This window comes from Notechis scutatus, chromosome 2 (assembly GCF_049901735.1).
Source record: "Notechis scutatus isolate UNSWTSFEM ecotype Mainland chromosome 2, rNotScu1.2, whole genome shotgun sequence".
In the NCBI taxonomy this organism is placed as follows: Eukaryota; Metazoa; Chordata; class Lepidosauria; order Squamata; family Elapidae; genus Notechis; species Notechis scutatus.
Genome location: NC_142010.1, coordinates 171,093,572 through 171,112,409, shown reverse-complemented (window position 1 = coordinate 171,112,409; position 18,838 = coordinate 171,093,572). Strand labels below are relative to the sequence as shown.

At 42.7% G+C, this 18,838-nt stretch overlaps 1 protein-coding gene across 4 annotated transcripts in view; it reads left to right on the top strand.

Moving 5' to 3' along the window:
* Positions 1-18,838, top strand: part of TMOD1 (tropomodulin 1) — a 45,303-nt gene that overhangs the window by 10,925 nt on the left and 15,540 nt on the right. For all 4 annotated transcript variants that reach the window (XM_026672930.2, XM_026672931.2, XM_026672932.2 and 1 more), the window contains exons 2-4: positions 4,066-4,248; positions 8,820-8,976; positions 12,755-12,874. In XM_026672930.2, coding sequence (XP_026528715.1) covers positions 4,129-4,248; positions 8,820-8,976; positions 12,755-12,874 — 397 coding nt within the window. In that variant the 5' untranslated portion in view covers positions 4,066-4,128. The remainder of the gene's footprint in view (positions 1-4,065; positions 4,249-8,819; positions 8,977-12,754; positions 12,875-18,838) is intronic.

Sequence of the window (18,838 nt, the reverse complement as noted above, 5' to 3'; positions counted from 1 at the left end):
CACAAACCATGATTGACTTCTTGGGACATCGTATTTCACCTGCCGGGGTGGAAATGGACCCGGAAAAAGTACAATCATTGCAGGCGTGGGAACCTCCACAGCAGGTTAAAGATGTGCAACGACTGTTGGGGTTTGCGAACTACTACTGCACATTTATTCCCCGCTTAGCTGCCTTGACTGCTCCCCTTTCTAATCTGCTCAAGAAGGGGGAGAAGTTCCATTGGGGTGCTGAGGAGCAGGCAGCTTTTGAGGCGTTGAAAGTCGCCTTTGCTTCCGAGCCTATCCTCAAACACCCTGATCCAGGCCAGCCATTTGTGGTGGAAACAGATGCTTCCAATGTGGCTGTTGGTGCAGTGCTCCTCCAGGCCTATGCTCCCGCAGGCACCTTGTTCCCATGCGCTGATTATTCCCGGAAGTTGTCGGCTCCAGAGTGCAACTATACGATTTGGGACAAGGAGCTATTGGCGGTTAAGGTCACTTTTGAGACATGGCGGCGGCACCTGGAGGGGGCTCGTCACCAAATTGAGGTTTGGACGGATCATCACAATTTGGAACACCTACGTACAGCTCGGACGTTGAACCAGCATCAGGTGAGATGGTCCTTATTCTTTGCTCAATTTGATTTCCGGGGACCTATGTTCCGAATGGAGGGAATCAATGTGTCGACACTCTATCTCGGAAGCCCGAGTATACCTGAAGGGAGGATAAAATCTTGCCCACTTGGACGGTGATTCCGTTGGAGTGGTTTGCGGCCACCGAGGAACCTATGGACCTCCGAGTGAGGATTCAGGAGGTGCAGTGGCAGGACCCATTTGTGACAGCTTGACGTCGAGAATTGGATGAGAATGGGAGACAAGAGACGTATATTGGGGACCTGTTGCAGTTCCGTGATCGCATTTATGTGCCTGGAGGTCCTCTTCGTTGCCTTATCCTACGTCAATGTCACGATAGACGGCGGCGGGACACTTTGGGGTGTTCAAAACACTGCACCTCATCTCTAGGCCTTTTTGGTGGCCGAGACTTAAACATGATGTGTCGGGATATGTGGCGTCCTGTGGGATCTGTCATCAAGCCAAGTATGCTCCTGGTGTGCCCCCTGGTCTATTGCAGCCCTTGCCCATGCCAGAACGACCATGGGGGGCAGTTTCATTGGATTTCATTGTTGAGTTACCACCATTGAATGGTGCTACAACCATTTTGGTGGTGGTGGATATGTTGACTAAAATGGCCCACTTTTTTCCGTGTGCAGGTCTTCCATCGGCCAAGATAATGGCTCAATTGTTTATCTCCCATGTTTTCCGGTTGCATGGGTTACCAGACCGCATGGTATCAGATCGGGGGGTACAATTTACGGCACGCTTCTGGCAGACCCTACTCACGAAACTGCAGGTTCAGGCATGTCTGTCGTCTGCTCATCACCCCGAAACTGATGGGGGGACAGAGAGAGTGAATGCTATTTTGGAGCAGTACCTCCGCTGTTTTAGCAATACTCAACAAGACAATTAGGTGGAAGTGCTGCCGTTGGCAGAATTCGCTTATAACAATGCTCAACATGCATCCACCCGTATGTCCCCTTTCTTTGCTAACTATGGGTTTCATCCACGACTTTTCCCTTTAGCCCCGTCTGATTCCCCAGTTCCGGCAGTGGATACATTTTTGCAGGAGTTAAAAACTGTGCACCACATGGTCCGCAATCAACTAGAGAGAGCCAAGAAAGACTATAAACGGTTTGCAGACCGACATTGTCACAATGTTCCACCTTTAGTGGTCGGCGATCAGGTTTGGCTCTCTACTTGATATTTACCAATGATGCGACCATCAAAAAAGCTCAATCACGGTTAATTGGGACCTTTTCCAGTCGAGGCAGTGATCAATCCTGTGGCTTATTGTCTCTCCCTGCCACGAGCCATCCTGTTTTTCATTGTTCCCTGTTAGTCCCTGTCTCGGCCAACAGTCCGCATAGACCGGCTCCATCACAGCCGGCCCCAGTAGCCCATCTGGGAGAGGAGGAATACGAAGTGGATAGCATCCGAGATTCATGCCAGTTGCAAGGCTGATTTTAGTATTTGGTGGCATGGAAAGGTTATGGACCAGAGGACTTCACCTGGGTTGATGCCACTGATGTTCATGCTTCTCGTTTGGTCCAGGACTTTCATGCTCGGTTTCCTCAATGTCCTCATCCGCCTGGTCCCGGGGAGGGGGCCCTGCGGGGGGGATAGTGTTATGCCCCTGGTGGAGACTGACTCTGAGGAAGAGGAGGAACAGCCAACAGGGAGTGGGAGTGTTGCTCCAGAGGTGGTGGAGGAGGCTGGGGAAGGGCAGAGGCCAGCTGAGCAATCAGAGGAGGATCCAGGCCCATCCCCTATCCATCCTAGGTCACACAGGGAGGAGAGGATCAGGGAAAAGCAAGATCTACTCAGGAGGAGATTACCATGATCCTCCTCGTGGCTTGCAGGTGGGAGCTATGTATATAAGTTTGTAACTAGGTAGTCAGAATTGCTGGAGTCAAAGTTCCCACTTGACAATGAATAAAGATTAGACAATTTAAGTTTTATAATCTTCCTAATTACAGTTCTCATATGCTCTACTTGGAATATTTGGCTGTATTTGATTAGATGGGATAGGCAGTTTTGTTCTTCAGTTTTGTTTGTATAAGCCTGGTATCTATAAGCGCTTATTGGTTTTGTCTTTTTGTCCTTGTTCCCTCATGAGCTCTTCAATCTCGTTCTTCTTATTTTGGGTTGGGGAATCCCTTTAAGCCCAATCTTTAGTCATAATTACCAAAAATGGATTTGTTTCAAGGCTAGACACAAATTTTGTCAAGAACTCTCAATCTCCTGGGTTTTTTTCTGATTCCTTTACAATTATATCAAACTGACTTCTTCAACTACCATTAAGGATATCATATTTGGCCTGGAAACAGGTAGTCATTCAACAAACACTTACTCATTCAGGGACCAAAGTTACAATGGCAGTGAAGGTGGGGTATTTTTGGTGGGCTCTCATAGTTGTAGCTGTCACAGCATCCTGTAATCATGTAATTGCCAATTGTGACTTTCACTGCTGGCCAAAGATAGCCGACTTGGAAGCCAACAGGAGGTAACAAATGGCAATCATGTGACTGCTGATTGTGTGGAATTCCCCTAATGACAGCAACTGGGATTGCCAGAACTGCAGCGTAAGTCAGTTACAGTCACATGATATCACATCTTATGACCGTTTAGTGACCAAGGTCCCCATCCCAATTACCGTTGGCAAGTGAGGACTACCTATAGAGAAAAGAGATTGCAGCAAAGCATTCATTTTTTTTTTCTGCATCTGGTTTAGGCTTTCATGGCCTGTATCAGTTGGGCAGTGTTGAGCTGTAGTGTTGATTGTCAGGATTTAGTTATCACAGTCGAGACAACGTATTTCCTGATCTTTCGCCTGGCTGGCATCTTCAGATGTAAGATGGTCTGCTAAAACAGCGGTTCCCAACCTTTCCGGTTTTGTGGACCAGTGGGGGAGGGAGGGGATGATTCTGCGTGAGCAGTGGGCGTGTACTCCATTTGCACAAGTTGCGTGCATGTGTGCTCCCGCCACTCACACAAATGGAGCTTCGTGCTTGCACATGTTTGCCTACTGCTCACACAAGTGGAGCTACGCACCAGCTTGCCCACCGCTTCCACGGCCTGGCTCCAAATGGCTCATAGGCAGGTAGTGGGCCACAGTCCGTGGGTTGGGTACCCCTGTGCTAAAACAAACCACAGAGGACTGAGCAGGGAATACAGGGATTGACTGGGCTCCTGTCAGGCGGTCTGACCTTTAATTGATCTTTAGCCAAGCAGGTGTCCAATTGGTGCAGCAGGTCAGTGAAGTTGGGTCTCTGGTTCTCTGTGACCAATCCTGATCAGTAATTTTTAGAGTGCTGATTCCTCATTGGTCCTTTTTTATTTTTATTGGATTCTGGTTTTCTGTTTCTCTATGCTGCCATCTAGTGGTTATGATCGTCCTGATTTCTATACAGTATTCTACCATTGTGCAACTTAAGTTTTAATATTTTTATTTTATTTTTTAATCATCCAGGTCCTATATTTTGGGAAGAAGAGACTTAAAAGCCAGCAAAGATCAAAAAGCCAATTCTCCAAAATGTCATACAGACAAGGTTTAGAGAAGTACCGAGATCTAGATGAAGATCAGATCCTTGGAGCACTGACAGAAGAGGAAATCAAGATTCTAGAAGATGAGCTACTGGAACTCGATCCAGATGTAAGTGCTTTAAAAGAATAGTTTGTTAAAAAATATTTGGGTTTTTTTTTTAGTGAGTTTTAATCATGATTAAATTTAACTTCCAGTTTTGAGCAGCAGATAGTGGGAGCAAAGAATAAAGCAAAGAAATACAGGTAGTTATGATGTTCATACTGCAGAGAGTTCTTGGTTAACAACCACTCATTTAGTAAACATTCATTGAACAGAGTGGTGCTTATGATCAGTCCTGGAAGTTCCAGCTACTCCAGTACCCATATTGTCATGTGATTACCACCCAGGTCCTTAGAAACCAGCTCACACTTGTGATGGTTGCAATATCCTGTGGTCATGTGATTGCAATTTGTGACCCTCCCTGCTGGCATTGCATAAGCAAAACTGGCAGGGAGGGTCGCAAGTCACTTCTGCAAGTTGTTCCCACTCGGACTGCTTTTTCTCCTGAGGAGTCCTGCTGTGGAATACAAGATCCTGGGGAATCTCATTTTCTTCACTCTGTGGAGCACACCTGCCTGCACACCCATACTTACACCAAGCTGCAGCATCTCTCTGCCCCCCTGCAGTAATACTACAGCAGCCACCTGCGTGCCTTCCCACATTCCACAGTAGCCACATGCCACAGCAGAACATTATTGGAGAACCAAGAGAAGTGAAGCTAATTCAGCATGAGCTAGAGCCAAAACAATATTAAGGACTACCACATGGCAGGAAGTATGGTAAAGCATTGTTCCTTTTTTCCCCCCTTATTGAATTTGCAGATAGCCACCTGTTGGCCCTGTTTCAAGTGGTACAATCCCTTCTGTGGAAGTATGGTTGGAGATTCATTTACAAGGCCACTATAAGGAATATAGCAATAGCACTTAGACTTATATACCGCTTTACAGTGCTTTACAGCCCTCTCTAAGCGGGTTACAGAGTCAGCCTATTGCCCCCAACAATTTGGGTCCTCATTTTACCCACCTTGGAAGGATGGAAGCTTGAGTCAACCTTGAGCCTGGTGGGATTTGAACTGCCAAAATGTAAGCAGCTGGCTGCAGCTGAAGTAGCTTGCAGTACTGCACTCTAACCACTGCACCACAGAGGCTCCTATGCTAGGTAGCTAATGGATAGTATGACTAATATTCATTCCAAGCTGGACCAACCTTGATGCAGGTCCATGGAGTTTACTGAAGTTTAGTTTTGCTTGATTATCTAGGCTGAATTTGATCCTATTGGTCAGTGCTGTGAGCTTGACCATCTCCGGTGTTAGATCCTGGTTAGCCAAGGCTTCTCAAAGGATGTGTGGTTGGGTCTGGGCAGTGAGAGAGTTTAAAGAATAGCGGTCTGTTTCTTCCTGAAGTTGTCATAAGTAGACCCAATGCTGCAGCTTCAGAAAGTCCTGGAGAAAGCAGATTATTCCCCTTTTAGTCATGTTTCAGGCCCATGTATGGAACCAAAAGAACATTGAGTGCACTTGGGGATGACCACTGAAAGGAGGAGGATGGGGGTAATGTACCTATTCTTATTTCAGTGATATTGAAAGCCATCTGTTCATGGCTTTCAGGATCACTGATCATGATATCCTTCTGGACTGGTTCCAAAGGTTAGGAATTAGGGGTACAATTTTGTACTGGTTTTCTTCCAGCTTCGTTCTAAGTTGCAGTCTCTGTTGATGGGGGCGGGGTACAGCCCATGTCTTATTTTGAGTGGAGACCCCCAGGGAGACCCCCACTCTCCTTAACATCTAGAATGAAGCCACTGTTGAGGTCATTCAATGACACAGGGTGAGGTGTCATCAATATGCTTGGTATTATATCTCCAGGCCAACCAAGTGATTTTTGTGGAAATTCTGTTTTGGTGTCTGGAGACTCTGGGGAAGAATAGGCTTACGCTCAACCCTAACAAGATTGAGTGGCTGTAGATTTTAAGGTCTCCCGGACTGATGATTTCCAATCTGGATGTGGAGACGTGTACTTCCCCAAACACAAACAGTGGGGAGTCTTCCTAAATTCACAGCTGCTATTTGAGAATTAGGCAGCAATGGAGGCCAGGAAGGCTTATTCACAACTTTGTGTTCTGTGCCAATTATGTCCCTTCCTGGGTCAGCTGATACTGTCCATGATCAGTCATGCTTAGTCATCCCTTGAGCAGATTAATATGTTTTTCATGGGACTTCAAGGTGCCACATGCATTGTTTAATTAAACAAATGGGATTCTTCTAGAAGAACATCCAGAAACTGCAATTGATCCAGAATATAGTGGTACAAGTGATTATGGATGTTTACAAGTTGCGCTGGATCCAAATATACTTCTGGCTGTATTTCCAATAATTCATTGGAAAATGCCAAACTGTTATGTGTTTTATTTTTTATATTATGTATTTTACATATTTTAGTTAATCTGCTTTCTTGTTTGTATGTGTGCCTTCAAGTCAGTGTTGTCTTATGGTGACTGCCTGGACTTATCCCTGCAGTTTTGTTGGCAAGGTTTTTCAGAAGTAATTTGTTGTTGCATCCTTCCTATGGCAGAGAGAGAGGAACTGATCCGAGGCCATCCAGTTGGCTTCATGCTTAAGGCAGGACTAGAATGTCCAGTTTCCCAGGTATATACACCCTTAACCACTATACCACAATGGCTCTAGAACTATAAACTACCTAGAATCATGTAAAAATGAGATGAGCATCTATATAAATGAATGAATTCAAGGTGCTGGTGGTTTCCTATAAAGACCTTCATGGCTGGGCCTGGATGTCAGGCTCACGGGGTACACATGTTAGCTTTGCAGGATAGTTCAAACAGAAGTACCACCAAAAATACTAGCTTTATCTTTATTATAAGATTACATTAACAAAATCTTACACCAGAAGCACGTTTTCATCAAAAAAAGATGGTGGCGCCAGCGCTTCCGGTGAGCTTTTCCGGGTAGAAAGCTCACCGGAAGCACGTTTTCATCAAAAAAGATGGCGGCGCCAGCGCTTCAGTGAGCTTTTCCGGTAGAAAGCCATTTCTACCCGGAAAGCTCATCGAGCGCTGCGCCGCATCTTTGATGAAAAGTGCTTCCGGTGAGGTCACCGGAAGCACTTTTTCATCAAAAAGATGGCGGCGCCCAGCTGATGCCGGTACCGGGCCGCGGCGTAAAAAATGTTGGGGATCACTGTCTTACACGACTGAAAGTACTTCTATTCCTCACTTTTCCTCACCTGAAAACTCGATTGGGGTAACTAGATTCCTTCAGATATGCTTTCACCACTCTCCTCCTTTGATCTCAAAATTTCATTTGTCAGACTGCTATTTAGGCTGCAGCTCTTTCTTCTCCCAAGGCCATTCCCATATATCTTTGCAAGATCGGACTAGGAAATCAATTCCACAGGAAGTATAGAAGGATACTTTATAATATAATATCAGAATCTTGCAAGTCTGACTGCTTTTTCTCTTCTTTTTTTAAACTTCATCAGTCAGGGACGGCCAGCCTGAGTTTCTGTAGGAGAGAGAGATTGGCAGAGCCAGAAGGAGGAGTCAAGTGAGGCATCAGTTTTAAGTTGCTATGTAGTTGCAAGAGGACAAAGTGCAACCACTCTTGAATGCCTTTGATCCTTAACTAATTTTACCCAGGTTCAAATTATTAGTCTGTGAATCTTCCTGTGCATAAGCTTGAGCAATAAATCAGAACTTTCAGGTGTGGACCTGGTTGTCTCTACCTAGTATCTTTGTTCCGAGAACTTAAGAAATGTTTTTGTCCTTGGACAAAAAAATTTTTTTTAACCATTTTGGAATATTTGCTTCAAGGCCACCTTCCTGTCTCTCTATGTTAGTTTATCTGTGGGGCTTTTTCTTTCCAATGGACTCCAGCTGACCCATCAGATTTGGCAGAAGGGGCATGGTCTTGGTTCCATTGATTAGAGAATATTCTCTTGGCAGGATCCAGGAAATGTATGTTGTCTATTATAGCCCCTACCCTTTGGATCACTGTACACTTGAGATTAATTTGGCCCTGACTCTGCTGGAGTAGACTGTCTCCTATTGACCTCTCCTCTTTCCTAAGAGGCCTGTAGGCCTCTTAGCACCAACGTGCCTACCGTCCCTGTCCTATTGTTTCTTATATATTTTTCTTATATGTATCCATGTCATGTATTCATAACTATGTTTATACTTATATCTGTTATCTTATAATCGCTTGACAAAATAAAAATAAATAAAATAAAAACAAATAAATAATTTGGCCCTGACTCTGTTGGAGTTTTGAGAAGCCCTTAAGCCTTGGCTGTTTTCCCAGAGATGGAGAATGGGAGTTTAGTTGAACCCATGGAGGATTATTTGATTAGTTTCTTCTCTTATCTTTAATGCTATTTGCTTTTGGTTTGTTTTCCTTAATATTTGTTATTGTTATTCTCTGTATATATTTTAAATGTTAATTTGGTGGTCAATTGAACAAAACAAACTTTTTCTTCACATATATTATGATTTTGTGAATGCTACTCTAAATCAATAGCTAGACACTGCCAGCGTGTGGGTGTTCAGTGGGATTTCATTAAAAAAGATAGGGTGATGGATGATGATCATGGAGCTTGAATGTTTTTCCTCCTTTCTCCAAACTATAGAATGCAATATTACCTGCAGGAATGAGACAGAAAGATCAGACCAAGAAAACACCCACAGGCCCTTATAAAAGAGATGTTCTTCTGGCACATTTGGAGAAGCAGGCAAATGACACTAAAGACCGAGATGATCTGGTTCCCTTCACTGGGGAGAAAAGAGGTAGGAGATACACATCTAGAGTACTGTGCTTCTCATACTGATAAACTTAAAGATATTCTTAAGTACATCCCAAAACCAGAATGGGACAACTCGCCCTGGCCAACTTGCTGTAGCCAACTCACAAAATTTGCCATGGTCAATTCGCCACAGCCAACTTGTCACGGGACAATTCAACAATTTTATTTAATTATTTAAAACAATTAAAAAATATTTTAATTTTTGTCATTCACATTTCATTGTGTCCCTCCTTTTGCATCCTTTCTTTTTAATGACTCTTTCCACCATTTCTTCAATATTATGTAATTTTTGTCCCGTGGCAAGATGGCTGTGGTAAATTGTTTTCTGGTGAGTTGGCCTCAGCAAGGATAGGATAGGATAAGATAGGATAGGATAGGATAGGATAGGATAGGATAGAATAGAATAGAATAGAATAGAATAGAATAGAATAGAATAGAATAGAATAGAATAGAATAGAATAGAATAGAATAGAATAGAATTCTTTATTGGCCAAGTGTGGTTGGACACACAAGGAATTTGTCTTGGTGTAAATACTCTCAGTATACATAAAGAAAAGGTACATTCGTTAAGAATCAAGAATCATAATGTACAACACTTATTGATATTCATAGGGCACAATCAACAATCAAATCATACTAGGAAACAGTCAAGTGGGAGGGGATGGGTGATATGGAGTGGTGAGAAGATTAACAGTAATAGTAGTGTACACTTTGTAAATAGTTTGAACAGTGTTGAGGGAATTATTTGTTTAGCAGAGTGATGGCTTTCGGGGGGAAAACTGTTCTTGTGTCTAGTTGTTCTGGTGTGCAGTGCTCTATAGCGTCATTTTGAGGGAAGGAGTTGAAACAGTTTATGTCCGGGATGTGAGGGTGAAGTTGGCCATGGCATGTTGGCGACTATGTGTTAACTGTGGTGAGTTGTCCTAGACCCCCCCAAACCGACTCCCATAGCAGCTTAACTTGTATTTTATGTTTGTGTTGTCTTTTACTTTAAAACAGCCCCCCCCCAACGTGGCATCTTTAAGACTTGTGGATTTCAAGCCGAATGAATAGGCTGAAAAATAGCTTTTATCTGTGGGCTGTCAGACTTCTGAACGTAACATAAACACCACAATTAGGTTTAATATGATCGACTTGCAGGGCCAGCACCAAAGAGACTCGTTTCAATTTCATTGTAGACATGTTGTGCATTGACAATAAACGTTTGATTTATTGATTGATTCAACTCCCAGAATTCTGGGAGTTGAAGTCCACAAGTCTTAAAGTTGCCAAGTTTGGGGACCCCTGCTTTAAAGCAAGCCTTTCTTCAATAACTTTGGCCTTTCGTTCCTCTACCCTCATGAGAAAAGGAGCAGGTGCTTCAGCGTGAGCCTAAATTTAGTCTTGCTCCACCAACAGGCTGGACCGCCTGGTCCTTGCCCTTTGTTTCGTGCCATTTCATAGGAAGCAGGAACAAAAATAGCTCCAGTGTCACATTCCACGCCTGGAGCGGTACTTTTCTCTCCCCATCCCCCACCCACCCCCATTCGACTGCCCTGTTTTATTAAAAAAAGGAACCCCTTTCCTTATGTTTGTTCTATTTTGTGTCTTGCTTTCACGCTTTCTATTCCAAAAAAATAAACAAACTCCAAACCAGACTTTGTCCTTTTTTCCAAGAAAAAAGTTGGCAAAAGAAATACAAAAATATTCTAATTTTGTCCTTTCATAATCTTTATTTTCCCTTTGGAGTAAAGATAGCATTTCCACCACTGCATACACACATTTCTTTTGTTCTGAGATTTTTTTTTTTAAAAAAATAAAGATCCATTGCTGAACCACCAACACTAATACTATTTTCTCACTAATTTTGCAACTTATTGAGCTGACTTTTGGGGGTATTTTGTGCAGCACCTTGATTGGCCTTCTCCGGGCACCAAAATTAAACAAGGCTAATACTCCAGAGAATTCCAGGGCTAGACTAGAAAGGGAATCCAGAAAAGGCCATTGCAAACCCTCCTTATATTGTTGCTAAGAGAGCTACATAGATACGTATTCATCAGCAGTCAAGCACTATTCAAAGTAAATTTTGGGCATTTTCATCCACAGCAGCAATAAAGCACTTCAGAGTCTTGTTCATTAATCATTGAAGTGACATAAAGCCTCTCTTTGTTGCTGTTATTTGGGCACAAAATGGTTGAAAGAGTGTTAAAGTTGCTGTAAGTTGCAAGTGGAAAAAATGTCTTTTAGCTTTACCTTATGTAAAACAAATAGAACATTACTTTTAAAAGTGTGTGTGAAAATATAAAGAAGGAATTTGGTTTCCTGTTGAAAGAGCCAAGCCTGAATGAGCACATCCTGCAATAAATCACAATTTGGAGAAAGGCCTGGGTGGGATATCACCGAAGGTGCCAGGCCCCCCGAAGGCATGCTCTGATTCTGTGCCATTGCTATTTTAAAATGAATACTAGTCACAGTTAGGCAGCCTTAGAAGTAGGATGCTAAAAAATATAATATGATTTTGCATTAACATAAACTGATGTAGAATCACATAAAATCCAGCCTCTGCTACTTTTAAGTGTAAGGTTAGCAATCACGCTGTGAATCTTGAAACCTGATATAAATAACACACACACACAGAGAGAGAGTAAGGCTTTTATTTAGTATGCTATGACTGTCACTCAGTGTTGTATCTATGATTTATGAAGATTGTATTTTAAGATTATGCTTATCACTTGTTGCTTGTAAGTACCTTCAGAGCTTATACACCAGAGACAACTTCCTCGTTTGTCCAATCACACTTGGCCAATAAAGAATTCTATTCTATTCTATTCTCCTATGAGTTATTAGTAGGTAGAGAGGATGATTTTAACTGGGGAGGGGAGAGTTTAACTTCCCCTTTTCATACAACAGAGTTTCATTGCCAATGCCTCTCTCCCCCTTCTTTTAGAGCAGGGGTGTCAAATTCGCTGCCCACAGGCTGGATATCTCATATGCTGGCCCCAGCCCTGCCCGGTTTAGCGAAGGGGGAAAAAGTCCTGATACGTCATGTGACACTGCTGTGACAACGTGAATTTGACACCCCTGTTTTAGAGTCTTGAAATGTTAGAAACTATGAAAGAACCTTAGGTAGGAGAGTAAAATGTATTGATTTATTTGTTTATATTTCACCTTTATTGTTTATACAAATAATTCAAAGTGGTGAACATGTTCAATTAAGGTAAAGGTTCACCTCGCACATACATGCTAGTCATTTCTGGCTCTAGGGGGCGGTGCTAATCTTCATTACAAAGCCGAAGAGCCAGCACTGTCCAAAGACGTCTCCATGGTCATGTGGCCGGCATGACTAAATGCCGAAGGCGCACGGAACGCTGTTACTTTCCCACCAAAGTGGTCTCTATTTTTCTACTTGCATTTTTACATGTTTTTGAACTAGGTTGGCAGAAGCTGGGACAAGTTAATGGGAGCTCACTCTGTTACGTAGCGCTAGGGATTCGAGCCGCCAAACTGCCAACCTTTCTGATCGATAAGCTCAGTGTCTTAGCCGCTGAGCCACCATGTCCCTTTTATATTCAACATACCTTCTTCCTATTATCCCCACAACAACAGCCCTGTTGGGCTGAGAGAGAGTGACCCAACCCAAAGTCACCCAGCTGGCTTTCATGGCTGAGGCAGGACTAGAACTCAGTTTCCAAGTTTGGTGCCTTAACCATTAAACTAAAATGTATCTAATTGCCAACCTTCTGGAATGGAGCTGAAGCTGTTACCACTTCATGTATTTATAGGAAAAATCTGGGTCCCCAAGCAGAAAGCTATTGATCCAGTTTTGGAAAGTGTAACTCTGGAACCAGAACTGGAGGAAGCCCTGGCAAATGCTTCCGATGCTGAACTCTGCGATATTGCTGGTAAGATGCAAGAATGAATGTATTAGCTTTGTTGTTGTTGTTGCTGTTGCAATTATTCTAAAAGGCTTTGTGTTCTCGGCATTAGGGCAAATTTTAAAATTTGGAACTTTTAAATAAAAAAAAAATAGATTTCAAAAAGTCTTAGGATAATTTGTGCATGAGAGAATCATGCCAACTGCAGGATCAGGTGTTGGGTGGGGGGGAAGAGTCCAACTGCAGGATCAGGTGGGGGGAAGGGCCCAACTGCGGGATCTGGGAGGGGGTGGTCTGTTTGGAGACTGAAAGGAAAATCCTTCGTAACACCTTTTTTTTTTTGCCTGGGGCATTTACATTGCTCTGGCTTTGATTTGCCACCCTTTAACATTTAACAACCTGTTTCCTGAATAAACAAATGCTCAATAGTTACAATAGCACTTCAGGAGAACTTAAGACGCCAGACTCCTTCCTAATTTCCTAAGAGAAAAGTTTGTTTCTGATGGGGACCTCTAGGTATTTGATAAGCTGAGGGTAGTTGCTTCTTGCCTTGCTCCTAGTGCCTGTTGGGTTCTTGGGAAGGAAGGGAGGGAGCAAGTATGGATAGGTGAGGGCCTGGGTGTGGTTTCTGGTGACAGGAATCTTGGGTGCTGGGCAGGGCCTTAGCAGCAGCTAAATCTTCATCACAGCGGTGCTTGCAAGGGGTACAGTTGCAGGGGATAAAGCAGAAGTTTTTAAGACTTTTCCTCCCAGAGAATCACTGCCTGGAATTCCGGCAGAGAGGCAGCAACTGACTTGCATGATGGTAAATATTCATCTTGTGAACACGGGATTTCCCTCCCCCCCCCCCAAAAAAAACCCCGGAGAAGCAATGGAGGCTCCAGACTTCACCTCTCATTGAACTATGCCTTGGATATTCACACTCCCTTAAACACACACCATCCCACCTGTAAGCACACACCCTCGAAGAAGTAATAGGTGAGAAAAAGAAACAAGACCACTTAAAAACCAGCTTTGATTACTCTATTTGATAATTGTGTGCAATGGCACACAAATAATCAATAGGGTTTCAGTTGCCATATTCACCGACAATCCGGAAAATCCGTTGGTCTGCATTGCGGTATTTCTTCCGTTTCATTGGAGGACTGTGTCCTGACAAGAGTTGTTCATAAAATGCATCCATGGCTCGTTGAACCTTGCGTAGGCCATCTATAAATTTCCAAATGGTTGGATGACACATGCCCTATTGTGCTCGGCACCTTCGATAAGCTGCTTCCGAGTGATTGTTTATACCAGGGGTGCTGGCTGAGGAGCTGTGTGAGTTGAAGTCCACAAGTCTTAAAGTTGTCAAGGTTGGAGATCCCTGGTTTATACAATCCTCTGCCATCTGTGCTCGCTGGAAAAGATACATTGCTGTTGGGAACAAAGATGGCTGTTTTCCATGCCCCCCCCGCCCCGCAGGACGGCCAACATAGGTATTCTCAAACCAGTGTAGGAGGCGAAGCAGCTATCCCTGAAGATAACTTTCCAGAGCAGTAAAGTATTTATCCAAGTCTGGGACAGATACGAAAGCCAAAGCCACAACCATTTTTGTCCTCACAGCGAACTCAGTGTCCGTTTTGTACTCATGTGTGGTTCCATCTCCAACCAAATGCTTCCTCATATTTTGTGCTTGATGAAAAAAGCACTTTTCAAAAAAGCACTCTTTCTGGGAAGCATTCCCTAATGGCATTCATGGCAGCCGATTCAAAATCACAGCGAATGGAACATGGCTGTGTGTCAGGCACCAGGTTTTTAACAAACTCAGCCGGCCTTTCATAGGTAGTACGTTGTTTTATTGGTAGAAGTGCATTATAACACAGGATGCACTCCCTCACATTTCTTGGCTAGGATGACATGCACCCGTGCAAAGAGTTTTGGAACTATGACAAAAGTCCCATCTACATACCAGGTATCGGATGACTGCAAGATGTCCAACCAAGTCCTTCTGCCAAATATTAGGATCTTCTTTGACCCCTCTCCAAAATTTCCTAGTAGGAAAGGCTCTTGCAAGCCAGGAGTTGGTGAGTATGTCTTGTATTCCTCAGGTAAAATGAGGTGATCAAGGCTTACTGGGTCTGAGGGTCCTGCCCGTATTTTGTTCCTTTTTCTGCAGATGTTTTTTTGCACTGCTGGGGTTGCTGGTATTGCAGGGTAGACTCTGGGCTCACATTGGCCAGACACATCTTGATAATTTTGGATGCGCCTTCCACTGTCTCCTCCTCTGCCCGCCGTTTCATGCTGCTCAGCAAACGCACCACTTCCACAGGCTGTGCTGATGCGTGTGTATGTGTGCGTGTGTGTGCGCGCGAATAAATGCTCATTGATTCTTTTTATTACTTCTCCAAATCTTGTGTGAATTCTGGCACTGCATCTATCACGCTGCTCACAGTGCCAAAAAGTAAGGCAAGAATCAACCACACTTAGCTTCTCAAATACATAGAGGTACCCATCAGAAACAAACTTTTCTCTTCCTTTCTTGCTTGCTACAGTTACATCCGTCTCGCAGGCAGAAGTCTTCTTACCAGCAGTGACACAACAGTGAGTGCTTGTTGTCCCCAACGAATGCAACGTACAGTATTTTATTGGCTTCACATGTCAGTGTTGGGGTAGTGGTCTGAGTTACATGGAATGATGGAGACTGACCAGAAGGAAAATCCTTTGTAGGTGTGGATAATTAGGAGGAAATCTGGTGTCTTTTAAGTTCTCCTGAAGTGCTGTTGTAACTGTTTAGATGCAGCATTTGTTTATTCAGGAAACAGGTTGTTAAATGTAAAAACACATCTCCCACAAAAAAAAACCAAAAAAAAAAAAACCAACAAAAAAAAAAAAAACCCAAAAAAAAAAAAAAAACCCCAAAAAAACAAACCCCAAAAAACCACAAAAAACAAAAAAAACCCCCCCCCACCCCCCCCCCCAAAAAAAAAAAAACCCCCCCCCCCCCCCCCACAACAAAAAAAAAAAAAAAAAAAAAAAAAAAAAAAAAAAAAAAAAAAAAAAAAAAAAAAAAAAAAAAAAAAAAAAAAAAAAAAAAAAAAAAAAACCCCACCAAACAACCCCCCCCCCCCCCCCCCCCCCCCCCCCCAACCCAACACCCCCCAACAAAAACCACACCCCCCCCCCCCCCCAACCCCCCCAAAAAAAAAAAAAAAAAAAAAAAAAAAAAAAAAAAAAAAAAAAAAAAAAAAAAAAAACCCCCAACAAAAAAAAAAAAAAAAAAAAAAAAAAAAAAAAAAAAAAGAAAAAAACTGGAGGCAAATCAAACCCAGAGCAATGTAAATGCCCCAGGCAAGGTGCTACAAAGGATTTTCCTTTGAAGGAGTCTTCAAACATCCTCCATCATTCCATGTAAAAAGACTTCCCTAGGAACCTCAGTTTGCATATCTTGACATCAAGATATACAGATGAAATGGGAACAGTTGAGGTTGGGGAGATAAAACAGTCCCCCTTTGCACATGAAGAGAATAGTCAAATAAACTAATATTCTGCTCCCCCCAACCCCCCTCAACCTGATCCTGCAGTTGGGCTCTTCCCTCCGTTCCTTGTGCAGTTTACAAGATTCTGTAATTACCCCAGACTAACATTGAAGTTCCTGAAATATATGTAAGTCTTGCTTCCTTGATCTTGTTCAGCTATGTGGAGTTTGACACACTTATATATTCCAGTATTGGCAGATCAAATCCCACCACCAGGCTCAGGTTGACTCAGCCTTCCATCCTTCCGAGGTGGGTAAAATGAGGACCCATATTGTTGGGGGCAATATGCTGATTCTGTCTTGCCCACCAAGCCACGCCCACCGAACCGGTGGTAAAAATATTAGAATCCCATCACTGATTATGGCCCCATACAATATGTGAAAACAGACTAAAACATGATACCAGTGGCTCTTATCTGAAAGGAAGTCTAATGAAGGCTTTCTGTGTGTGTGTGTATGTGTGTGTGTTATTGTTTTCACTCTCCTTGTACTGACCAGATTTATATTTCTTCTTGCTGTAACTGGAGTTGGACAACAGAGTAAGCAGCTGAAGGCTTCATAGGCTAAAGTCTCAATTACTCAGTTTGCAAGATGCAAATATTTGGCTTAGCCCTTTGCAGTAGAATAGAATAATGGCAAAACAAGCTGCTTATGGTATTTCCTTCCTTCCTCCTTTCAACTTTTCCTACCCTTCTGCACACAAGGTTTTGCAAGGCTCTCCAAGATAGTCCTTTGAAAAAGGCTTGGAAAACAATTGAGGATAGTATATGTGGTTGGACAGCCAATCCCACTTCACAAAAAGAAAAGAAAATATAGTGGTTTCTTATTTCCCCCTCCAACCAAGGGTTCATTGTCTGCTATAAAACTGCATAAGCCATTTGTAATCCGGATAGCCTGGCTGGGAAAGAGCTGGGAAGGGTGTAAGGCAATGTTTCTCAACCATGTCAACTTTAACATGTGTGACTTCAACTCCCAGAATTCCCCAGCCAGCACCAGTGAGAAACACTGGTGTAAGGTAAGTATTATTTCTAAAGATTGATTTTTGAAACGCTGATATTGGGATGGGAAGAAAAGTATGATCCATTTAATGCCTTCCCGTCTTGCCAGCATAGCAAATTAATTTCACAGGAAGTGTAAAGTTGGACAAGGATTTGAAAAGCTGTGAAGAAAATTACAAAAGCAGCAAATTATTGAACTTTCTCTAAAAAAGAAAGAAAAGGAGACAACTCTGGATTATTTTACTGGGGGTGTTCTGTCTTTTGATTGCTACTGTTCTGTCTTTTGATTGCTGGCTGAATATAAAGACAGACAAACATACTCTACAAAGGCTTCCATACAAAGTTTCTTTATTGGGTCACAGGGCATCCTCAAATATAACTCATGGTTATGTTGAGATCCATCTAGTGTCCAATTCTTTGAATAGTTGACTTCATAGTGTAAAATTATAGTGATCTTTCATCCCATAACGCTGGAACAAAGGGTGAGACACCAGCACGGTGCTGGGGTCCAAGCAAGAGTAAAGGAAACTCCCCCAACCCAACCAAGGGTCAGTTCGGTGACCAATCAGAATTACAGATGTGACCACACGGCATGAACTACATTTCCATGATGCATTAACTACATTTACCATGAGGCATTCCCTTAAGGGGACAGCTCCCAATTCTAACTTAACTACCTCAATTCCCAATTACCTATATACTGTCTGGACAGCACAGGGGGGAAATTATAGACTTTTTCAAATATAGAAAACAATACGGGGAGAAATTTTTATATGAATAAAGCATAGTGAAGCTGCCCCCTGGGTAAAGCAAATTTGATATTAAAGCACAGCAAATCCTTGATTTAGTGGGCTTGGTATACAGTGAAATATTTTTGTTATATTTTGACTTCACCTTGACTCTGTCCATTAAAGTTTCAAGATACAGCATGATACTTATTTTGTCAATTATATAAGTCACAATATATAAGTGAGATAAATCAAAGCAAATGATGGAAATTTGGATTTAATGGACATCCCTTTCCCTGAATGATCCAGTCAATCCAAATGTCTATATTTTGATTCTCTGTAATCCATGGTGCCTAAAAGAATCAGCTCTTCTCTTCCTCTCTATAATGCCTAGGCTAGAGCAACTGGGAGAGGAGGACTGTGTACAGCTGTCATGGCTGTCCAGTAGTTTATTTAAGCAAAATAAACATATTGAAGCAAATATGGCACATTATGATGTCACAACCCAGGTTCATGTGGAGAAAGAAGTATAAGAAACCAGCATGTATCTCTTTGTTAGATTCATATTCTGCCTTTTCTTCTGGGACTCAGAGCTATCTTTTTCACCATTCCATCTTATCTGAGCTTGGCTTTATTCTCCAAAAGTGTGAATTAACCCTCATCTCTCTGATTTCACTAAAATCCCCCTCCCTTTATTCAGCTCAAGTTCCCCGAAGCAACCCCATTCCTGCCTTAACTATGTCTGTTTTTT